We start from the raw sequence: 18,741 nt of genomic DNA, 5'->3' as shown, positions 1-18,741 counted from the left end.
AACAAATGAACAAAGTCAATTTTACTTGGGTATATATTTCCGCCCGCCGTGCCACCGGACTTTGGGTTGCTGTAGCGACGATCTGCAAGAAAGTGATCAATGGGGATTGAACACCGTTGCCATCGTTTGCATCGGTGCCCGAGAATACCGCGGAGCATTTACTGGCTATCACAGTGCAGTGGAGGGAGAACTGAATAGCAATGTTCTGGTGCCATACCAGTTCGCCATGGCGGCTGAACAGAGGCTCACAGTAAAATATGGAGAACCCAAATTCGTATTTCAATCTTTGTTAGCAGCAATATCTTCTGAAATGTGCCTTCGGCTTAGGCGGGCTGAGCTGTGGCATTGGGCAGAGGCCACGCGTTTTAAAGATTGACGAAGGTGTCGATGTGCCGGTCTGCCGATGATCCCGGGCCAAGGTCGGGACCAAGACGGAACAGGCGAGCACACAAGGCCGGTGTGCGACGAGAAGCGAGTGTCGTGAGTCGTGATGGCTGGCTGAATAAGACGATGTCAGGAAATGGGTTGGAATGTAGGTATGCTAGTTACCCTGGAATTTCTCAGGAATAGTCTCAGGCGACAGGCAAAGACGAGAGTTGTAAGTGTTTCTCTGTCAGTTAAACGCTCAGTCTATCGGACCGACAAGTCGTTATGGATGCAAGTGTCGGCTGTGATTGAGTGTGTGTATATGTGTATGCCGGTGGTCGGTCAGTGGTTGGTAATTGAAAATCGAGTGACGGCGCGTGCTTGGCATATTTGTGGCATAGAGCAACGGATTGGTGCGCAATCTTCTGTCCTTGGTCTGTAAAGTGGTTCATAGAATCCTAGACATAACATAGTCAATGATCAGACCAAAAGAACGCGGCGCGACGGGCAAGTTAAAGTGACAGGTTGATGAAAGTGAAGCTGACAAGACTCTTGGCAGAGTCAGAAGTGACAGGATTCAGTCGATTGACTGCTTTTTGTGATCCACAGTGCCGAGACCCAAGCCACCCTCGCCGGTGCATCGTGCATCTTGTGGTACGTACTGCCTTAGGTAAGGTAAGCGAAAGGGGCTCGTCAAGTACCTTACTTCGCAACGGGAACACGGGAAGCAGGCGCACAGGTCGGTCAGGTCTGGTGTGAAGTCTCAGATGGGGCCTTTCCATTCTCACCTCCGCAACGGGAATGGAAATCAGAGGTACCTTGCAAGTATCCGCCAGGCGCAGCCTTACAAAGTACCTATGTTCCTTCCCTTCGTTATTTCCCTCTGGTGATGGAAGTCGCAAGACGGGCCAAATGGGCTCCCTCAGGCGCCTTCTCAAACACTTCAGAGACTCGGGATTGGTCATTCCAGTCAAGAAATGGCTTGGGCTGCTGTGACCTTTTTACCTTTCCACTTCTTCGTTCTTCTTTCGGCTCTTCGCGCAACGCGTAACGCGCAACATATGGATACCTTACCTTTTGCCATCTAAAGTGTATCACCCCTCGGGTTCCGGTTAACGTTGATGATGAAATGGCAGGGCTGTGGCAACGAGTCCGCAGCGAGTCCGCGGGATCCTAAGCTGCGAGATTAGCCGAGTGAGGAAAAGAGCCATATGCTAATCGCACAGCTACGTCAAATGGCTCGGCCGTGCTGTATTAGTCTGTACTCTGTTGGCTTCGTCCAAGCCCAAAAATACATTAGATGCGATGGTCCATGATCGGCTGCGCCTGCATCAGGGGACTTCCTTCATCTGTTGCCTGCTGGCGTAGCTCAAGCTCGTGCTCACCTTCAGCATTCATGCATTGCGCTGTCAGTCATCTGCAGACCCCATAATGCCCATCAAAGTTTGGACGTGTACGGATGAACGAGCCCTAACGCAGTTGATAATGCTAATTATTTTGCAATGCTTCAATTCTCTTGCGGCTCGTGGGCTGCACGATTATCGATGCCCGTCGCTGGACTGGCTGGCTGCATTTTACTACAATGTTAAGGTTACGTTGCCGCTGATCGATGTACCTCAATGTATCACGTTAGCCAACAGCTCCTCTTGAATCGCCCCAAACTACCGCCGCCGTCTCGAGCACTGCCACGCGACTGCTTACTCCGTTTGTTTCGGCACCCTCCCTCCCTGTCGTTGACCTCAAGTGCATCCGTCCCTTCCACCTTCTTCATCTCAGGGCAGTTCCCATGTCTCCTAAGTCTTGAGCCCTGGGCCTTGAGTGTACGAATACCTGACAGCTCAACTTCTCTTCATATTCTCTCAAAACGTCTTCGCGTATTCAATTGCCATCGGGTTTCCTACAATCCGTAACCTGACCTCCACTGCCCATTTTCGCCAGAGACAAGATCAGCCAGCAGACCAAATCCACATCGCCGCATGTACCGTGCTACTACGCTTGGCGCGTTCTCAGGTCCCTTACACGTACCTTACACTACACATTATTCAAACATCAAACAAGTCGCCGGCCCCTCGTGTCTTGTTGCCGTTTCTGCACTTCTCTCTTTACTCGCGCCGACCAACCTTTACCTTTTTCACTCTCACATCGCAACTCCTCAGACCCGACTCATTTTCACCTTGGCCTGATAATTTCATCAGCCCGATTTTCGCCCCTGCCGCTCTCACTCTCATACATCTCACCCTAGATACCTCTCCGCGAGGTACCGCAACCCCAACCAGCCACCACCCAGGTGCCGTATCCGCGCGCACTATTCACTACGCCATCATTGTCGCCGTGCGGATCCTTTCCCCATTCCTAACCCCATAACACTAAAACTCTCTTTCCCTCTGCCCATACACATACGCCTGCTGCCTTTCATTCACCTGAAGTAGCTTGGAGCCACCTCCCTTCGGATTCGGATGACCTCCTTCTCCTCCCCCAACTACTTCTTGCCTTTTCCTTCTCTCCCCTCACCCTTCACCTCATGTCCTCGTCCATTCCTCTCGCAAACTTGTCGCCCTCGTCGAGGCCCTCGTACTACAAGATGCCCGAATCACCAGCGCCTTATTCCAGGCGCCGTCCGCACCGCGGCCACTGGACTCCCTCGTTAATTGGATCATACGTCTTCGACTGGCTTGTCCTCGCCGTTGTCGGCGGCATTGCCACCGTATTGGGCGTCGTCGAGCCGAACAAGCGTCCTTTCTCTGTCCTCGACCCCAATATCTCGTAAGACGCCAAAAACGCTGCTTAGCGTCCCTTCTACCGCATATCGCTGACCCAAATCACAACAGCTTCCCTTTCACCCACCACGAGACCGTGCCTATGTGGCTAGCTGCCATCATTGCTGTCGCTGGCCCCATCATCGTCATCGCTGCCGTGTGCCTCATCCTCGTTCCCGGAAACACTGTTCCCAAAGGAACCCCCAAGTCTCTCATCTGGAAGCGGAAGCTGTGGGAATTGCACGTTGGATATCTCGGTCTCGCTCTCGCTCACGTTGGCGCCTTCTTCATCACCAACGGTATGAAGAACATGTTCGGTAAACCACGACCCGATCTTCTTTCTCGATGCCAGCCCGACCTGGCCAACATACAGAAGTACATCGTTGGTGGCACATCCGCCAACATTACCGGCTTGACAGGTGCGGCCGGCTTTGGCCAGCTCGTGTCTGCAGCCATTTGCACAAATACCGATTCGCACACGCTCAACGACGGCTTCCGCAGCTACCCGTCTGGTCACTCGAGCTCCGCCGCCGCCGGTTTGATCTACCTGTCTCTGTTCCTCGCCAGCAAGTTCGCCGTTACCCTGCCATTCGTGGCTTCAGACAACGGTGCCGATTCACACTCGGCTTTTCCCTCTCGCATCAAGAAGTCTGGATCCGGTTATGAGGAGGTTGGACTCGGCGAAAGCGGATCGCTCAACCCTGATTCCACTACTGCGGCAAGGAATTTGGCTGAGCATAACAAGGTCGTAACGGCTGTCCGTCGACAAGCTGCTGCCCCTCCGATCTATCTCCTGACCATCGTTGTCATACCTTGGTTCGCTTCCATCTTCATTGCTGGCTCTCGCTGGTTCGACTTTCGCCACCACGGTTTTGACATTCTCTTCGGCTACATGATTGGGATTTTCACATCCATCTTCGCCTTCCGCTACTATCACCTTCCGATTACTCAGGGCGCTGGCTGGGCTTGGGGTCCTCGCAGCCACGATAAAGCTTGGTGGTCTGGTGTTGGCTCGTACAGTTACGCGACTGACAAAGGAGACTTTATTCGGCCTGGCGATGAGGAAGAGGCATATGTGTCGAGACCAGTCATTGGTCAAGCAACATCAACGCAGTATATGGGCAAGCAAGGCTCTCATGACGAGCCTGAGACTGAAAATCGGTTCTGATTACGATAGACTGGATGCGGCATGCTAAAGCATCCATCGCATTTCCACACTGGGCATATTGGGGCATGAACGGAGTTTACGGTATACCACCCGCCTGAAGAAAAGAACTGGCGGAGACCTAGGGCAATTGTTTCTTATGGGGCCAGGCATGGCATACAGATATGACCGTTACGGAATAGATTTGTGACTGATGACCTCTGTTGACCCGTTCTATTTGTGCAAAATGTTGATCATGGATAAAGAACTTTGATAGCTCACTTACCGCTACAGCTCTTATCCACTAAGATCTGCAAGGCACTAGCTGTAGTAGGCTATCTTCGATTTTCTAAATTAACTCTAACTCCGACTCTTTGTATCTGTACTGACGACGCCGGGACCACGGCGCTACTAATAGTTCAGAAACGCCTGGGGGAGGCGTGGGGAGGCGTACATGTGTGCTCACAATCATCGGACTCCCTGCCACACTATACTAGCATTGCCCAAATAATTTGGGTGTTTGCGCTTGTTCGAGTATACTATGAACCGCGGCACAAGATGACAGTGTCTTGCTGGCCTACCTTGTCACATGGCTTTTCGACTGTGCTGCCATGTTGGGGAGGAATCAAAGCCTGCCTTTACAACCATAGCCCTGATCTGCTGCCGTACCTCGCCTACTTTGGTCATCAAGAGAATCTGCAAGCTCATTGGACATAGAGGTTTGGATACATTTGTTGATGAACCCATGACATGTGGAATGATGAACGGAACACCAAGTATTCACGCGTACCGTCAAGCGGCCGCAGCACGAAAGGGTAACTGGTTGATCATGAAAGCCATCATATCATTATTCCCGAGGCCCCAGTCTACCGAATAGGAGAGATGAAACTGAAAAGAAAAGTAACAGCAAAGCGGGAGGTAGCCGTGCCCTAGCCCAAAGAAAGCCTTTTATCCGGTCGCCCCCCTTGTGCAATGTTGATGTGGTGCCAGGCTAGGAAAGTAGCCAAAGATGAGCGAAGACCGTCTTCGCCTGGTTCTTCCTTCTACTTCACGCCATGGCAACGCCCTCGTCATCCCCGGCCCGTACGCGGGCTTCTGTGCCCTCGAACTCGACATCGTCGTCGTCGTCCTCCAGGAGATCCTCGTCCCGGAACCCGCTGTCCACTTCCATCTTCCGCAGGCGACGACGCATGGCGTCCTTCTTCTGGTGCTGCCACCGGATGAGGGCCGCGGGGGCGTGAACTTTGAAGCCGTAGACGCGCGGGATGTAGCGCTCGGCGCTCTTGGTGGGGATGAGTGCCGGGTAGGCCTGGAAGATGATGTTGTGGAACGAGGTGCCAAAGTAGGCGCCGTCAATAGCGGCGTGGCGCGAGGACTTTGGGTTATAAATGTCCTCGCAGCGTGCACAGTAGAGCTTGACGGGCTTCAGGTTGGGGATGTCGGCGAGGCCCATGGGAAGGAGAGGGTGCGAATGACACATCACGCGGGGGCATTTGCCAAAGTCGGCCTTCTTGTACTTTTCAAGCTGCGAGAAGTGTTAGTTTTGCCATCGTAGTAAAGATGCATATGTCCATGATCCTCCTTCTCAATCTCTTTGGGTACAAGGACCAAAAAAAAAGGAGCTGGAGAAAGATCCGAGAGAAGATGTAGCTTACCATCTTAGCCAAGCCCCTTGTCGTGACGATGAATCGGGCGTGTACGAGACCATACAGATGCCTCGCAGACTTCTCGATCGTCTCCCTCATCTCATCGTCGCAGTCGAGGTCGAAGACATCGGTGATGAGATCCAACGCATATTGGTAGTATTGGACCTCCGTGTTCAGCCCAGTCAAGTTGAACCGATCCGTGAGGTAGTCCTCGTCAATTTCGCAAAAATATTCGTTGCCACGAGAGGAAATGAACTACAAAGAGCCACGGTCAGCAGGCGATTCGTCTTTGGTTCAGCGGCAGTCCTCCAAGGCTATTGCGAGGGCATTCAACAGTGCGCCAATGACCGCGTCGCAGCCCAAAGCCAGCAACCTTGGCTTCCACCCTCATCAAATCTCCTTTCGAACGCAGAAAGCCCATCACCAGTCTTTCCGCACTCACCCAGTCTCGCCAGTAGCTCGTATAGTCACTGTCCGACTCGCTAACGAAGTCATCCATCATGGCGGGAAGAAAGTGCGACTCGTGCCTCGACGAGCGCTCAGATCATGGCCCAGAGGTACGGTCGCGTCGGAATGTCTAGATCGTTCGTGAATGTCGAGTAATCGCGGTCGCTCGGCCGTCTCGATTATGGGCGCTGATGTGAAGAAACCAGAGCGAATGTGTTTCTCATTGGGTGGTGATTGACGGTGTTTCTCTGCGCTCATCTGCAGGGCAGAAAGCAGTTGGCGGGGCTGTGGTGCGCCTGGCCAGCCGTGCCTGCCAGGGACACTGGAGGGGGCGGGGGAGGTACGTACCTGTTGCACCGGTCATTGCACAACCCAAAGTTTATGCAGGAGCGTCTGCACAAGTGTCAACGGAACAGCAGCGCCTCGTCCATCACGGTCATCTAGATGAGTACATCATGTCTGTAATGTCACGGGCAATCGTTGGGAATGGCACTCATGAACTTCGTTATCCATACTTCAGCGCCTTCTAGCGGCCGTCTGAGCTAAAGCTGGCGGCAGAGCTGACCGACTGACCCTCCGACTCCATCTCGTCGCTCTGCTCTATATACTTCAACCCCAAGCCATTTACGGCTTTGCTGTGAGGCACATCAAGACGACTCATCAGCCCAGATTGGTCCTTGTTACCCTGCATGGAAATATTCACGCCTTCCATTGCTTCACGGAGCGTGTCTCCAGTTTCATCCATTGCTGCTAAGAATCGCGCAAGTTCTTTGCACAGCTCCCAGTCACCCTCCTTCATTGCTCTGGACAGCAAGCGTACTGTTTGTTCTGACGCAGACCCAAGCTCATCTAGAGTATGCAAGATGATGAGATAGCCTCCGGCCGTCTTTAATGATCCTCGCTGAAGTGACTCTTCGAAAAGCTCTTGTACCGGCGGGAGGTATGCGAAAAGCGTGCGCCATTGCCGCACCTCCGTTTTCCTTGTACATTGCACCACGATATCTAGGTACTGCTTAAAAGACGACAAAAGCGAAAGCACTCTTGGTAAGATTGCTTCCTCAGGGCTTGGTCCGGAATCAACTTCCTTATCCAACACCTTGTGAAGCAGTATCTCCAACGCGTGTGCGAAATATTCCAGATTTTGATACCGGTCTGAAAGCTTGACTGCATCTACTTTGCGGCCCTCAGTCAGGAGGAATCGCAGAATGTCAGGCAAGAATAAATGTGTCTGTTAATTACTATTAGCAAGGCGTCTCTCAAAAGTAGTAATGGTAAACCAACTCGAATGGCGAAGCGGAAGAAGGAGAAGCTGATGTCTCGTCGCTGTATTAGATCAGCTTCAATTCCAAGAATAATGCCCTTTCCAAGAAGTGTCGAAAGGGGGTAAAAGTCTAGAGGGACCGATATTGTCTTTGGCAGTTCTCGTTGTGCCTCATTTGAAGCCGCTTGCAGCACCTCTTGTATGTCTGCCCAGACCTTGAAATCCTGGCCATCAAACACCCAGAGTGAGTTGCGTAGAGTCACGTCTGCCCCCGTAGGCGATAACGCCTCGGCATGTGTAGCTAGTCCATCAAAATGGGGCTGGTCCCGCATGCTCACATGAAATTCAACGTTTTGAGCGATGACTTTCATGTCGTACTTCAAATTGCCCTCGCTATTGAAAGAGGGTTGTAGCAATACCAATTTGGCATCTACTAGGAATAGAACAGATGCCACGGCGACATCTTGTGACGGGTCACCGTCCACGAGTTGGCTGTCTGGCAAAATCCAGCTCAGACCGCGGACTCTTGCAGGCGAGCGCACGATGCCATGAAATGCGATCTGACCTAGCTGAACCAATCTAATCGAACCGTTGGTGGGCGCGAAAATGAAGTGGTAGAGTAGGTTGTCGTAGGTGTACACAAGGAGCGAATCCTCTCCCGAAGTAGTCACTAAAACTGCTGGAGCTGGTAGTCGCTCAGTGTGAAGTACTTGAGAGTTGTCGAGCGCCGTTTCTCTCGAGTAGAGGCGCAATTCGTGCGACTTGTTGGCCTCAACAGCAGCCACGAGGATATGCTGATACCAGCACATACTGCCCCTAACTTGAAATTCATTTTCCATGGCTTCGTTGGCAAACGTTTTCCAACGACCACTGTTGACACTATAGTGAGCCAAACCTCGGCGCCCGGCTACAGCCACGTATCGACCGTCTGGTGAAATGACAGTGTGGCGGATGGGCCACTGCTGAAGTAGATAGGCCGAGGGTACTTTCGTTGTGTGCCAAAGATGCGGCTCCGCAGAGATGCTGGCTAGATCTGGTAGGTCATATCCGCGATATATCATGACGTTGGTACTCGTCTGCAAAACGGTGCGCATGAGATTTGCAGCGTTGTAGTTGCCAACGACTGCGCTTCTCGCCATTTCGAGCACCCAAATCGCCTCGTGCTTGCGATGTGTGATAAGAATTTCCGAGCCGCTGCCGAGCCAGACGGCGTCTCCAATGCCAGAAATCCAGTTTTCGCCATTGGCCTCAATGATAGCATTGTGTGCGCCAAAACTGCTGCTGCCCGGCTTCCCGTAAACGCTCCATGTAGCCCAGCCGCTTTCGTATCCAGCAAACAAACAGTAGCCGTCAGGTGAGTAGCTGAGAGTCGTAAGTAAACCAGAAACCGTTGTCGACACTGGAATGGTGTGGGTATGCGAAGGAGGAATATTGCCAGCATAATCTCGAGCTGAGTAAACACGGATGGACCCATCTGCGCAACCTATAGCAATCAATGAGAATCTGGCATTGATGACTGCTTTTATGGCAGACTCCTCCGGTTTAGCGGGCGTGTGGAAGCAATATCCCTTGAAAAGCTTCTTTGGGTCGGCCTCTTCGCGAGGATGAAGCCGCTGGACTGCATAGACCTTGCCGTCACTTGTGGTCCAGGTTGACAGGTTCATAGGCCGATCATGGGTCATCTCGACGACGGTTATCTTCTTTTCTAGCCATCCCATTCGACTGATGATTTCTGTCTTAGTCTGGCTTCCACTCTGATCCGGGGTCCAGCGGATACACTGGATGGCACCTGGTTTGCGCGTGGCAACAACCAGCTCGTCATCCAGTGCCAGAGCACTCTCTATACCAGCATCAACTTTGATGACCATCCTGAAACGAACGCTTACATCACGCACTCCTTGACCTTCACCAGGGCCCCAGAGATACTGGTCTGGAGCTGTACTTCCGGGCTGGCCATGATGGTTCTGACGACGTCGTTGGATGTTTGCGTAGCTCGGGAAATACGGTTTGTAGACTTGGGCTTCGGAGTCCATTGCGAGTGAGTATGTGATGAGGTAGCCTAAGGTAGTCCGGACCACAAGAATAGCCGAATCAGGTCTCATCAGAAGGTCGACGTTTTCGCCATAAGTCGATAGGGAAGTTTCCGAGCGAACTACCACTGCCAAAATCACAGTGGGCTTGAGAAGAACGTAAGCGTGGTTCATTGGGCTTTACAAGACAGCGCTATCCGGAACAAGAACCAACCTTGGCTTGCCATATTGTCATTGAAGTGGAGGTTATCGATGCAAAAAGGTGGCCAGGACGGGAGATGCGCAGTGCGAGGACGGGATCTTTTAGGGGAATGTTGACATTGAGGCGGGGTGATGGCCGACTTGTTTCCGGGTCGTGATCTTGATCGTCAACTGGCTGAATGCCGGGCGTCAGCGGTGTCATTGGCGTCGCCAGCTCAAGAGTATCGTGCGGCGATTGCTGCTGTTGCACATTCCCGAAAGGCGATTCTGAGGCCTCGTCTGTCGGCCGATTATCGAAGGGATTGGGCAGGCCATCGTGAGAAACGACCAGGTTGAAGGCAGGACCAGACCTGCTATTTGTTGCGAAGATTCTCGGGGTTCCTATGGGCCAATACATCTCGGCAAGGCCCTATGTAAACGCGTCAATCGTTTCGGGGAGGATATGCCGTCGCAATGGCAAGGTGTTGTTGGTGACAAACGGGGGCTTCTTCGAGCCGAAGACCAGGTATTCTTTGTCGTCGAGCTGCACAATGTCTTGATCATGGCCGCTAGTTGTCTTTCAAACGAGGAACATCATGTTATTTTCAAATCAATCGAGGCCCTTGGATGAAATCAATATGCGGAGTAGGAAGGGAACTGATGATGCGGATTGGCGGCTTGGGATAAGCATTATTGTACGAGCTCCTTGTCGCCGGCGGGAGCTTGTGAAGCCACCAGGGGAGCTTCCCATCGATAAGGTACCCGACCCGCCTTTTTCGGTCTTTGGCAGCTGCACGCAGCACTCCAGGCAGCATGTTACAGGCGCTTTGTTCGGACCGCCGTACCCGAGCATCATTAGATAATCAGTGGTGCCGTAAGATGGACTCAACGAGGTGTGCCTTGAGGTACTACAGGGGAGTAAGATACCCAAGCACTCAAGGTAGCGTGGGTAGGTACCGATATCCACTCCGTATACCCACCGCATTCGCTTCTGCATACCAACGACAACATCGTGAAGTCCATTCTGGGGTGAGGCGTCGACCAACAACAATCAGTGTATATTCAAACAGCATTGGCTTTACTCTGCTTAGAGACTCAATTTGTATGTACTGATCGATTAGTATTGTGCACTTGAATAGTCACCACTGCGGTCGACACACACACTGCATACTATCCTATCATCCAGCTTGATCCTCTACTATTTGAGTTGTGCTCACACACTGATCTCGACATACCATCTAGGATTATACTCAAACCACGTTGCTTCTGATAATACCAGGTGTTCCCGGCGCGTTGTCATGGTACCTCCTCGCACAAGGCTGAGCCTCTCCAAGGAGAGGTTTCCGGCATTCCTGACCAACCTCAAGAGCCAGCCGTACCACGATCCCAGCTCAAGCTCTAGAGGGCACACGTATGGCTCCTTATCCATGAACAGCCCCTGTGGAGGTTTCGGCCCGGAATACTGACTGTTCTTGCAGGTTACGATCGATAGCCTGGAATCCATTGGGAACTTTGGTCGCGACAGGCTCCTCGGACAAAACGCTACGCGTCTGTACGTGATGAAAGTGATCCACTTGTCCATGGGGCAATAAGGCTAACATGCCTTACTTGTGTAGGGAATCCTGAGAAGCCAAACGTGCGGTTCTCAACCGAATTGAAGGGGCACTCCGCTGCCATTGAAAAGGTTGCATTCAATCCAGTCAAGGATGCTGAGTTGTGCAGTGTAAGCAACGACGGAGTCGTCAAGTTCTGGGACGTTCGGTCCAAGACTTGCATCAACGAGATAAGAGGCTTGGGAGACGCTTTTACTCTTGTATGGGCACCCGATGGACAGTCTCTAGTCGTTGGAAACAAGGTCAGCCGCGTCGATTATGGCATCACCTTGGGACATTCTGCTGACGCTCATTCTGCTAGACGGATAACATCTTTGTGCTGTCACCAACACAGTCTACGCCGATAGCGTCGCATCAGCAGCCCAGTCAGACCAACCAGATTGCTTTTGGCTGGGCCGGCGATACGATCTTCTTGACAACTGGCGAGGGAAGAACACGGATCTTGACATATCCCGATTTCAAGCCTGCCTTCCAGTTCAACCATGGCGATGAGCCAAAGGAGTTTGCCCTCAGCGGACACACGTCTTCCTGCTTGACAGCCGAGCTACAACCCACAGGACGTTATCTTGCTACGGGGGGTTCGGATTCCATAATTTCTCTGTGGGACACGACAGACTGGATTTGCCAGCGAACTATAACCAGCATGATCGGCCCAGTGCGGTCTATCAGTGAGTTGAACAGCAATGCTAGTGATTGCGGAAACTATCTAATGGTTCGATAGGCTTCACTTTCGATGGCAACTTCTTGGTCGGAGGCAGCGATGAAGGTAAGTTGCTCTGTGCAAGAATAACGCAGATACTAATTATATCGCCAGGCTCTGGACTGGATATTCGACATGCAGAGTCAGGAGATCATGTCCACACCTTCAAGACAGCTGGTCCTTGCCCGGTTGTAGCCTGGGCGCCGACGAAATATTGTCTTGCATATAGCGATCTTGGCGTTCTTCGCATCGTCGGAGTGGATGCAGAGAAGAAGTGATCAGACAAAATTTCACCAACCCGAAGAGGTGGGACCGTCTACTACGGCGCAGAAACATAGCTTGTACAGCCCTGAGTAGGTGGCTCCCTCAGTCGCATAGATGGGAATGCCTAAAAGCTCGAAAATTGCTTCTCCAAAAGGAAAATATAGGTTCCAGCGTAATGCCTACTGATTTTGGAAACTGAGCTGTTGTGTGTTGACTTTACAGTAACCCCACCATGCATGGGGGTTTAAGGAGGGCAGCTTGAGCTACAAGATAAGAAGACTGAGAAGCTGAACTGCTTGTCGCCAAAGTCAGATCGGCCCAACTTGACGCCGGTTAGGGAAGAAACGGGAGATGGAGGCAGAGAAACAATTGCGGCCCAATCAAGCGGTGTAAGCTATCTTGACAGCTGACTGCAGTAGAAGTAGGAGAGTCAAGATCAGCAGCACAGCAATAAAAATACCTTTATAGATTTCCACGTCTAACGACGATCTGCTTGAAGATGCGGGCTGATGAGTATTCGTTCTTCTTCGCCCATATAGTTGGCTAGAAAAACGCGCCAAGCACGTTTCCTGACATCGCTCTCGGATGGAATCCAGATCGGAGTAAACACAATACGCGGATGGTAAATTTTGCACGTGGTACTCTACGCGTTTTCTTAGAATACATGCATATATAAATACTAGATGCACGGAAATAAGATAAACAATAGGGAGGTTCCTTCATTAGGACGCCTTGGAGGAAACTGATGAGAAGGTATCGCGACTTGCAGAAAAGTACCCTACGTGCTTACCTGCACCTACACATGCAACGTATGCCACCCTCCCTCACCTTACTTCACCTTGTGTCACCATTCTGAGATGATCACTGGCTTTGGTACAAAGCAGAGGGGTCTGGATGTCATCATTGGCGGACGGCAGATGCTGGGGTCGTGGGCAGCTGTACAGCGTACCGGATTCATGGGCTGCGCAGCCGTTGCCTCCTAGCGCAGTGTGGCTGTGGTGCATGAGATTGTGGTGCAAGTTGCGCGTTCAGACGTTTGCCTAGGACTACGGAGTACTGCTAAGAACTCTCGCCTACCTACCTTACCTTAGTTACCTGACCCAACCCAAGCCTCGGCTAGCTCTGCTCCCGGCTTTTACCCGGACGTTGGTCACTGGTGTAAGTTAACACGTTGACTACCTCTCATGCATGGTGTGACCTAACAAACGGTAAGAATATCGCGGCATCATAGGGCAAGGAGGAAGGGTGGAAGGGGGAGTGAAATGTCAAGTCGGGAATAAAGTTTGTCTTCCAGCTGCCTGAAGAAATTTAGCTCAAGGGTGACTAGTGACCGGAGACATAACAATACTGACCATATATCTGAGGTACCTACACGGTATGGTCGGTACTCGGAGTTATCCATAGAGTAGGTAGCACACGCCTGACGATCCGCACTCCTACTCCGCTCCGCAACTGCGAGCCTGCGAGGGAAAGTGAGTGGGAAATTGGACCTGGAACTCAGTGCCAAATTGCCAATAAGCGTATTCGCGATCTTGTGGTAGTAGTATCCGACCCGACTCGTGTTTCTCGCTTTTCGCTTCCAACGTAGGGTCTTTTTCCGGCACCGCCCACTGCGCATACATATGTGCAGGGTTTCTCGGTGTCTCCCCACTTGATTAGTCGTGGTGAGCATTCATTACTGTACGGATATGCAACTAAGATTTGAGATGCGAATACTTCATCATTCATGCCTCAAGATGAGATGGAACAAAGTGCCCCCCGAATATCTAGTCAAACACCTAGGTAACACGGTTTCTGTGGCGTACACCAACCGCGGGTTGTCCATCGTGCTAGGCATATCATAACCGCGTATGTAGATGGAGTGGACATTTGCGATAGGTACAGAAAGCTAGGGGCCCTTGTCGTTGATGTACTTTGACGTTACTAAAGGTACGGGATACGGAGCGCCTTATTAATCATGAGCTCGGCTGGAAAGGGTATGGCGGCCAGGCCGTGACGCTACCAGGCTCGCAGATTGACTGCCAGACACTTAGGCCTCCCTCACTAATTGGCCCTACCTGCCTACCTACTGATGTGAGATGCTAATGGCCAGCCAGCTCAGTACGGTTCCATAAGGTAGGTAGTAGGCTACGCAGTTGGCAGCTGGTCGCTGGTGCCCGCCATACTACCACCTCACCTCACGCTCAGATGCATTGCTGCACCTAATCCTCCGCTTCTAAGGTAGCCATCCTTGCTCTTCAACCCCAAGTCTTGCGCTCTTGACAGAACCCGACACTGCTTCTCCCGTCTCCTCTACGCCTAGGTACCCTCCACTCTCCTCTCCACCGCCCCAGCGACGACCGATAACCCATTTTCCGCCCGCCCTCTTCGCTCTTTCATCTTTGTCTACACTGCCAGTTACCGACGACCTTTGCCATTTTCCCCTTTCGACTTGGCATCGTCTGCAACACCCTACTCCGTACGAATACTCAGAAACCTTTTCTCGACGTCAATCTCATTTTGAAGCGGCCTACGACGTCTCACCCTTTGTGCGACGAGCCTCGACTAGTACGAAACACGACAGCCAGCAGCCGTATCCGTCGTAATTGTGCGCGCGTGCGCCTATGGATTGAGGGCATCTTTACATTCGGTTCCCCCCTCCGATAGCAAGAGAAATCGCCCTGTTTCGTCCCCAATCAATCTCCGGATTGCCCGACCGTTCGATCGGCGGATATTGAATTAGTAGTTGGATTCCCTGAGACTTTGCCCTCGTCATGTCCTCAAGTACACCCACGCCGCCAGATACAAATGGCGCCAACTCCCACAAACGTCCTCATAGCCCAGACGCCGAGTCCAATGGTCGAGAAGGGGCCGCCGATAACAGCAACGTTCCCAAGCCGAAGCGCCTAGCATGTATGATATGCCGCAAGCGCAAGTTGAAGTGTGACGGAGTGCGGCCCAGTTGCAGCACTTGCGCCAGGCTGGGCCATTCTTGCGCCTACGATGAGGTTCGCAGGAAAAGCGGCCCCAAGCGAGGATATGTCAAGGCTCTAGAGGAACGACTGAGTGAGCATTCCCGTCTTTGCGCCTTGCTCTTTCTTGACATTTGCCTTCTTCGTTCTACGTCTTCTTCTTTTTACCGTGTTGCTGTCCATCGCCTTGACTGACTGAACGTCTTTACACCCTATGTAGAACAAGTCGAAACCCTGCTCAAGACTCAAGACCCTCCCCCCGTGCCATCCAATCCCTCCTCCAACATACCTCACAACTTGGACGCAACCACCGCCAATCGTAGCCGAACTACCGCCGCCCCGACTAGTTACAGTATTCCCAATCCCACCCTTGGTCTCGGCGGCGATCACGACGTCGACCGATGGCGCTTCACCGGCGAGTCTCCCCAGACTCAGAATGCAGCTGCCCCTCCTATGGATGATTTTAACTTCAACTCGAGCATGTCGATGGGTATGAGCAACGCCGGGAGCAACTTCACCTGGGAAATGATTGGATTGGGCCTCGAAGAACCTCTTCCTCCGCAGGAAACCATCGACGAGCTGTCAGTATCATCATGATATCTCCTGAAGGCCATTGTACTGACGGTTGCTTCGCAGCCACCAAATCTTCTTTGAAAAGGTTCATCCATCCGTGCCGATGATCCACAAATATAGATACCTAGCAGCCATGAACTTGTACGAGTCACATACAGTTAGCCATGTTGGAATGTGGCTTTATTCAAGAGCATACTGACATAACTGACAGGGCTCCCAACCAACGTCCGCCTGTTGCACTCCGATATGCCATATGGACCTTGTCGTGCTCAATCACTGAGAAATACCTTGACCTCAAAGACTTGTTCTACCAAAGAGCTCGTAAGTATGTCGAGGCAGATTACATCAAAGGATATGGCGAACACATGATATCTGTGGCTCATGCTCAGACCCATGTGCTACTTGCCTCATACGAATTCAAGATGATGTACTTCCCAAGGGCCTGGATGAGCACGGGGTCTGCTATTCGCCTGTGTCAAATGTGAGCTCAAGGTATCTAACAACCCAGGACTCGGCAGCTAATCTGTGCTTAGGATTGGCCTACATCGCCTCGATGGTGCCGGATTGGACGTGAAGCAGTGTCTTCCGCCGCCAAGAGACTGGACCGAGCGCGAGGAGAGACGACGTACCTTCTGGATGGCATTTTGCGAAGATCGCTACGCAAGTATTGGCACTGGGTGGCCGATGACGGTGGATGAAAAGGACATCATGACAAACTTGCCCTGTACAGAGGAGTCTTTCGACATGAGCCGGCCCGAGCAGACGCAGTCGCTGCAAGACTGCATGAGCCCGTCTGGAGCTGGCAAGCTCTCCTCTTTTGGAGGCATCGTACTGATGGCATGCCTCTTTGGCCGCAACCTGATTCACTTGCACCGGCCTGACCCCGGTGACCGAGACCACGACCTCAACGGCGAGTTCTGGAAGCGGCACCGCAACATGGACAACATCCTTCTCAATACTTCTCTCTGTTTGCCATCGCACCTCAAGCTTCCGATTGGTCTGGGCAACCCCAACATCGTCTTCACCAATATGAGCATTCACACATCGACAATCTGTTTGCACCAAGCCGCCATTTTCAAGGCAGACAAGAACAAACTTCCGGCTTCAGTCAGTGCGGAAAGCAAGGTGCGCTGTATTACAGCGGCAAACGAGATCGCGAGTATCATGAGAATGATCTCACACATGGATCTGTCAGCGGTATGTTCCGAAAGAGCCCCATTAGACTTGAGGTACTAATATGTCTCAGATGAACCCATTTATATCCTTCTGTCTTTACGTCGCAGCAAGGGTATTTGTTCAATACCTCAAGAGTCGTCCGGACGATAGCCAAACAGCCGACTCATTAAGGTTCCTCCTCTCAGCCATGAACGCACTGAAGAGAAGGAACCCTCTCACAGAATCGTTCCTTGTGCAGTTGGACGTTGACTTGGAAGCCCTTGCGATGAGAATACCAAAACTCAAGACGGCATTCCCCCGTAGCGGTGAAAGCGTGAGTGAACAATCTTGTTGGCAGTTATACATGTGCTAATCATTTGACAGCCCGGCTCGGCCAACGGGAACGGCACCGCCAAGAGTGGTGCTGTATGTGACGATCCGGAAGGCGTCCAGGGTATCATGTCCTACCGCAACGAGTGCCACTTTATGAAGACTGTGGATGATGATGGAAACGCTGCCAATGCGCCCAACATCGTCGAACCTGGCCAGAATGATGAAAGCGCTCCAATCTCTGCCTCTGCGACGACTAATCTCGGTGGTCCAGGCGGCTGGCTGTCTGCAGAGGCATCCTTGCTGTATGGCTCAAACAGTACCAACAACCTCCCATTGCACGGAAACTCATTAACACCGAGCTCCGGGTCCATGTACGATAAATCCGGATCAAGCAGTGGGCGTGTCACTGGATTCGGACAGAGCGAAAGCAGTGGCGACAACAACATGTCCGGGTCACCAGACGGTGACCAGTCTAACCGGCCAACACCGAACTCGACTGCTTCAGATCCGCGAGTGAGCATGGCAGGCGGACTTGATGGGTCTGGAAGAAACTCTTTCGATGCCAACGCAGCTACGGCACAATCAAACAACAACGCTCGAGGTAGCGCAGACGCAAATACCAATTACTTCAACGATGCAGGCGGTTTTGGTATCCGCACCGGGCTAACGCCGAACCAAAGGTTTTCTATGCCTGATACATCTGGAGCGGATTTCGGAATGCCAAATGGCTGGGGCGACTTGCAGGGGCAGACGGGCATGACGCCCGTTGCCGAGGGTGTACTTCGATCACTGATGAACATGGGGCCGATGGACGCGATGGACCTTTCCTCGTGGGATGCTACAAACTGAGCGGTTGTTACTTGACTAACCAGGTCACGGAGTAAGGAGTTCACGGCGAAGAAGCCATCCTGGATAACTTCATGTTTCAGAATACGGCAATTGATTGCGGATGATGTCGAGCGGAATTCGACGGTCTTGGATGTGTATAATACGAGACTAACTGACCGGACTGGCAGAGGCAGGCAAACAGTTGAGAGCGTTGATCTGTGATTACTGCAGAGGACTTATGAATGAACCACACGACTCCCACGAACATGACTATGGATACTGTACGTTTGAATGATGTTCTATGGTGCTGTATACGTCTGATGCCACCGCATCTCAGGTAATGAGAAGTGCTCATCAAGAAGAGTGCTATCTGGCCAAAATTGACGGTGCCTATAGGCATGAGATGGCAGTCCTAGATGACAGCAGTTGCCTACTCACGCTACTGTAGGTAGAAAGGTAAGTGTTGGTGGTGATGGCCAACACTCTTCGCCCAG

At 52.0% G+C, this 18,741-nt stretch overlaps 6 protein-coding genes across 6 annotated transcripts; 4 read left to right on the top strand and 2 right to left on the bottom strand.

Annotated features, from left to right (window-relative positions):
* Positions 1-1,436: 1,436 nt before the first annotated feature.
* On the top strand, positions 1,437-2,142 carry BDZ83DRAFT_618531 (uncharacterized protein). The gene has a single exon (XM_060508079.1). The coding sequence runs from the start codon at positions 1,798-1,800 to the stop codon at positions 2,014-2,016; it is 219 nt and encodes a 72-aa protein (XP_060365862.1). The 5' UTR covers positions 1,437-1,797; the 3' UTR covers positions 2,017-2,142.
* An 805-nt stretch (positions 2,143-2,947) lies between these two features.
* Positions 2,948-4,290, top strand: BDZ83DRAFT_575855 (PAP2 superfamily protein; the record flags this gene model as incomplete). The annotated part of the gene is made up of 2 exons (XM_060504861.1): positions 2,948-3,129; positions 3,195-4,290. 2 exons carry the CDS (start codon positions 2,948-2,950, stop codon positions 4,288-4,290), a joined length of 1,278 nt encoding a protein of 425 aa, XP_060365861.1.
* Positions 4,291-5,314: 1,024 nt separating this feature from the next.
* Positions 5,315-6,414, bottom strand: BDZ83DRAFT_575879 (casein kinase II subunit beta-2; the record flags this gene model as incomplete). The annotated part of the gene is made up of 3 exons (XM_060504866.1): positions 5,315-5,791; positions 5,922-6,167; positions 6,355-6,414. 3 exons carry the CDS (start codon positions 6,412-6,414, stop codon positions 5,315-5,317), a joined length of 783 nt encoding a protein of 260 aa, XP_060365860.1.
* Positions 6,415-6,818: 404 nt separating this feature from the next.
* Positions 6,819-10,539, bottom strand: BDZ83DRAFT_618527 (RIC1-domain-containing protein). The gene is made up of 3 exons (XM_060508078.1): positions 9,865-10,539; positions 7,641-9,797; positions 6,819-7,587 (listed from the first exon to the last, which is right to left on the bottom strand). The coding sequence occupies exons 1-3, from the start codon at positions 10,246-10,248 to the stop codon at positions 6,886-6,888; spliced, it is 3,243 nt and encodes a 1,080-aa protein (XP_060365859.1). The 5' UTR covers positions 10,249-10,539; the 3' UTR covers positions 6,819-6,885.
* Positions 10,540-11,128: 589 nt separating this feature from the next.
* On the top strand, positions 11,129-12,421 carry BDZ83DRAFT_575867 (WD domain-containing protein; the record flags this gene model as incomplete). The annotated part of the gene is made up of 6 exons (XM_060504864.1): positions 11,129-11,241; positions 11,309-11,382; positions 11,447-11,685; positions 11,745-12,132; positions 12,165-12,209; positions 12,258-12,421. 6 exons carry the CDS (start codon positions 11,129-11,131, stop codon positions 12,419-12,421), a joined length of 1,023 nt encoding a protein of 340 aa, XP_060365858.1.
* Positions 12,422-14,719: 2,298 nt separating this feature from the next.
* On the top strand, positions 14,720-18,306 carry BDZ83DRAFT_283790 (fungal-specific transcription factor). Its single transcript, XM_060502153.1, has 7 exons — positions 14,720-15,452; positions 15,579-15,939; positions 15,995-16,072; positions 16,143-16,412; positions 16,465-17,128; positions 17,178-17,420; positions 17,471-18,306. The coding sequence occupies exons 1-7, from the start codon at positions 15,161-15,163 to the stop codon at positions 18,266-18,268; spliced, it is 2,706 nt and encodes a 901-aa protein (XP_060365857.1). The 5' UTR covers positions 14,720-15,160; the 3' UTR covers positions 18,269-18,306.
* The last annotated feature ends 435 nt before the right edge of the window (positions 18,307-18,741 follow it).

The sequence above is a fragment of the Colletotrichum acutatum genome, assembly GCF_030867785.1.
Source record: "Colletotrichum acutatum strain CBS 112980 chromosome Unknown BDZ83scaffold_38, whole genome shotgun sequence".
Classification (NCBI taxonomy): Eukaryota; Fungi; Ascomycota; class Sordariomycetes; order Glomerellales; family Glomerellaceae; genus Colletotrichum; species Colletotrichum acutatum.
Note: the sequence above shows the minus strand (reverse complement) of the source record. Positions and strands in the feature narration are given on the sequence as shown.